The sequence below is a fragment of the Topomyia yanbarensis genome, chromosome 2 (genome assembly GCF_030247195.1).
Source record: "Topomyia yanbarensis strain Yona2022 chromosome 2, ASM3024719v1, whole genome shotgun sequence".
Taxonomy (NCBI): domain Eukaryota; kingdom Metazoa; phylum Arthropoda; class Insecta; order Diptera; family Culicidae; genus Topomyia; species Topomyia yanbarensis.
The window spans coordinates 469,861,060-469,865,734 of NC_080671.1; the positions used below are offsets into that span (position 1 = coordinate 469,861,060).

General features: G+C 45.1%; 1 protein-coding gene across 1 annotated transcript; it reads right to left on the reverse strand.

Annotated features, from left to right (window-relative positions):
- Positions 1–753: 753 nt before the first annotated feature.
- LOC131681229 (uncharacterized) lies at positions 754–4,269 on the reverse strand. Its single transcript, XM_058961932.1, has one exon. It carries the CDS (start codon positions 4,267–4,269, stop codon positions 754–756), a length of 3,516 nt encoding a protein of 1,171 aa, XP_058817915.1.
- Between the last annotated feature and the right edge of the window lie 406 nt (positions 4,270–4,675).

Genomic DNA, 4,675 nt, shown 5'->3' on the forward strand with positions numbered 1-4,675 from the left:
TACGAGTTGCAACAAGGTTTCCTCTCGTTCTTGGAATGACAAGTATCCTGTTTTCCTATTATCGAAGTTTCTACAGTTAAAAGCAAATCTTCGGCACAGAGCTGCAATTCGAATTAGCGCTGTTAATGTTGATCGTGGATGGAAGATTTCATTTGGTTGATGATGTTGAATTGGCGTAGCGACAACGGGCTTCTCCTCCAGTAGCGTTTGATCAACCTCTCTGACGTCTGTTAGTGCTGTCATGGGCCACACCCTTCTTGGCCGGAGTAACCATTCAGGCCCATCCCACCATACACGATATTCTGCTAGCTGATCGGGTGTCATTCCGCGTGATATGACGTCTGCGGGATTTTCGGATCCGGCAATGTGGTTCCAAACACCAGATCGAGTCAAATGTTGGATCTCCGACACTCTGTTCGCCACAAACGCTTGCCACCGGGATGGCGACGAGGCTAACCAGCATTTGACAATGGTAGAGTCTGTCCAAAAGAACGGTTGAGCTGAGATGCCAAGACTGTTGACCACCTTTTCATATAGATGACTTAGAACAAGGGCAGATGACAGCTCCAAACGCGGAATAGTCATCTTTTTTTTTTTTTTTTTTTTTTTATTTCAATTATAGAGGTTTTAACCTTAAGGTCATTCGCCTCTTCGGGTTAGAAAAATCTGTTAGGAAAAATTTCTAACCCTATGTGCGGGGTCGGGACTCGAACCCAGGTGCGCTGCGTACAAGGCAATCGATTTACCAATACGCTACGCCCACTCCCAAATAGTCATCTTCTTTTTTGTGCGTTGAACATCGTCAAGTGGAGCAACTCTGGACTTTGCGGTGATTAGCCTGACCGATACAAGACCATCGTACGTCGTGCATCGAAGATAGATGCATGCTCCGTACGCCTTTTCTGATGCGTCACAAAACCCATGAATTTCTGCTGAAACCGTATCATTGCCAAAAGCGAGCCAACGAGGTACCTTGAGGGTGGAAAGTCCAGTCAAGTTGCGTCGAAATTCCAGCCACCAGTGCTGAAGTTCCTCGCTGAGTGTTTCTGTCCAGGAACATTTCTGTTTCCAGAGATCCTGGAGAAATATCTTGGCTTGGACTACTACTGGCCCTACCAGTCCGAGAGGATCGAAAAGGCGGGCAAAATCGGACAAAATGATGCGCTTGTTGATCTCAGTAGAATCGTTCCAATGAGGCACAGAGAATCGAAAATAGTCCGAGCTGGGTTCCCACGAAAGCCCTAGGGTTTTAATAGTCGATTTCGAGGAGTCCAGTTCCAGGGACGTACGATCGTCCTTAAGAATTTCAGGAATGGCTGCCAATATTTCAGAACTGTTCGAACTCCATTTTCTGAGAGTGAATCCCGCAGGATCCAGAAGTTCATTCATTTCACCGTATATTTTGATGCCATCTTCTACGCTATCTGCTCCAGACAGCATATCGTCAACATAGAAGTCCTTCAGCAAAATCTTCGAAGCTGTCGGATGTAATTCAGCTCCGTTTTCTGCTAGGCGCTGGAGGCACTTGGTGGCCAGATATGGTGCCGATGATGTCCCGTAGGTGACGGTCGTGAGTTCGAATATCCGAATTGGCTCAGATGGGGAGTCTCTCCACAATATCCTTTGGAATCGATGATCATTCGAAGCGATGTTGACCATCCTATACATTTTGGCTATGTCAGCCACGATGGCAAACTTGTGGATACGGAAACGGATTACCGTGGAAAGTAGGTCTTCTTGAACCACTGGTCCTACCATTAAGACATCATTGAGAGACACGCCTGACATTGTGGAACAGGATGCGTCAAAGACTACACGAAGTTTGGTAGTACTGCTGTCAGGTCGTACAACAGCATGATGTGGCATGTAGTATGGAAAGGGTGATGACTCTACTTCATTTGGCTGTACTTGAACTTCACGCATGTGTTTTAGATCAAAATATTCATTGACGAATTCACTGTAAGTTTGCTTTAAAGAAGGGTTGGCGTTCAATCGTCGTTCTAGAGACACGAATCTTCGAAGCGCAATTGAACGGGACTCTCTAAGACGGTCGATTAGATATTGCTTTTTCGGAAGGGTTACGACGAATCTTCCCGAAGTGTCTCTCGTTGTCATTTCATCGTACATCTTTTCACAAAGGGTTTCCTCTACTGACATTGTGCCCTTTGTCCGACACGATTCTAAATCCCAAAATCGCGTGAGTAAGTCATCCAACCTCTCCTCAGAGCAGGAAACAGCGGCCATGGTGGAATCGATGCTGCGACCCTTGGAGACACTTCCCGACACAACCCAGCCTAGTTGTGTATTTTGCAGAGTTGGTCCTTCCTCGTCTAGCTTGTGCTGCCCTTCGATTAGAAGATCGTAGAAAATTTCCGCTCCAATGATGATGTCTATCGTGCTCGGATTGAAGAATTCTGGATCTGCTAACACGATCCCGCTGGGGAATTTCCATTTGCTGACGTCGAGTTTTCTTGTTGGGAGATCCGCAGTTACCTTTGTCAATACAAAGAACTGCAATGGAATGGTGTAATGAGACACACGAGAACGAATCCAAGCGGTTACTGATTGCTTGGAACAGGTGCTAGCTTGACCAATGCCCTTGATAGGCAAGCATTCGCGACGACGTTGAAAATTGAGATTCTGAACAAGGTTTTCAGACATAAAACAAAGTTGTGATCCAGAATCTAGCAAAGCTCGAGCAACGGTGGTATTTCCACGACCGTCGCTGATGTTGATGAGAGCAGTGGACAAGAGAACTGTATTTGGAACTGTTTGCATATTGGACGAGAGGACTGTAGTATGGCTAGTGGAAGGGTAGTCTGTGGTGCTCGACGTTTGTGGTTGAGTGTTACTCGCTGCTGAATTTGTTTTTCGAGCAGGTTGCTGAGTAGATGCTAACGAGCCTTGAATCTGAGGGTTTTCTTGACTCTGCTGTGGTAGCGGGTTGGGCGTTTGAATCTTCTTTCCCGTTTGCGGTTGTTGATTCTGATTTGGTTTTGACTGTGTGTTTGAGGGGTTGCCTGAGTGCAGGAGGGTGTGATGGCTTCTCCCACATGTGTGACACGACCCTTTTGAGCAAAATTTGGCTATGTGTCCCGGTGATAAACAATTAAGACAAAGCGACTTACGTTTCGCTTCATCTACTCGATCGGTCACTTTCAGCCTTGTGAATTTGTTGCATTTGAATGCGGAATGCACCTGATCTTCACAGAAAGGACACGACGCAGATGGTTGAGCACCAATGTGACTCAGTGTGGGAAGACGAACTGGTTTTCTGGATTCTCCTTGATTTGATCTTCCGAGCCCAATGCTACGAAGTACCATGCACTGATCCTTAAGAAAATCGATGAGATTCCTGTATGTTGGAATTTCAGTGGAATTATGATGATTCTCCCAGCTCCGCAGAATGTTCGAATCGAGTCGCTGGCACACCATATGCTGCAAAATGGTACTCATTCCATTAGTGTCTACCCCAATCTTCTGGAGCATCATGAGATTGGTTTCGAATTCACCAACCACGCGATTAAGCTGTTCGTACGATTCTTTATCCATTGGATTCACGGCGAATAAAGCATCTAAGTAAGACTTGGCGATGAGTTTCTCGTTTTCGTAGGTCCTTTGTAAACTGTTCCAAGCGATGGAATAATTTGCAGCTGTAAGTTCGATGGAAAAAATTTCTCTCAGTGCGTCGCTGGTTAAGGATGTCCGTAAGTACGTGAATTTATCGATTGTAGATAAATGCTCGTTGTCGTGGATCATGCTGACGAATGAGTCACGAAAGGTTATCCATTCGCGCAACTTACCACTGAATATCGGTAACTTGAGTTCAGGAAGTTTTACTCGAAGTTGTGATTCAGGAATCGATGACACTCGAGATTGTGTTGTCACGACATCGCGACTACTACCTGCTGGAGCTGCTAACGTTAACAATAATTGCTTTAAAGAATAGTACTCATTTTCAAAATCTCTAATAACCTTTACATTGTCTTGCTCTCGCCTTTCTGTAATTGAGATACGCAGCGATTTCCGTTCCTCCTCCGTTTCAACAGACTCCGCAAAGTCATCCTCCTCTTCGTCAGTCAGTACCTCAATACGCATCCTTACATCCAGAAACTTATCGTAAATCTGATCTAACTTGGCGATTCGCATTTCTAGTGAGCCTCGATCACGGTTTTCTCGGTAGTTGGTGATGAATAATTTTAAATTGTCTACCGAGCTCCGTAATGTACGCTCCTGCTTCAGCAGAATTCTTAGATCGTCCCTCGGCATTTTGGATGCGTTTAGTTTTTATCATTCACTCACTGCACCACCTCAACAGTACTAATAAGACTTATTTGACCTTACTCGAAGTTAGCAACCAACCCAGCGATATAATAGAACTTACGACCCAAACTACACTGTTCCAGCAGAAATTGGTTAAGCGATCCAAAAGTCTCGAAACAAGGCTCAATTTATAATTTAGCAAAGACGACAAAGATTGAACATCACAATTTTATTGTAAACCATGCATGCAAAATGTATCTGCTCTCAACCACGAGGCATCAATTTATTATTTGCAATGGCGGTCTGACCATGCAATTCAGCACCACGCCATAGACATACCGTCTTTGTGTTACTTAGCCTTTTGTCCCTGTCCTCGATGGCGTCTTGTAAGAGCCGATTCTCGGCGGTTTCA

What these genes read in the sequence shown, in the direction of transcription:
- LOC131681229 (XM_058961932.1), bottom strand. Translation starts at nt 4,269, where the DNA reads ATGCCGAGGGACGATCTAAGAATTCTGCTGAAGCAGGAGCGTACATTA.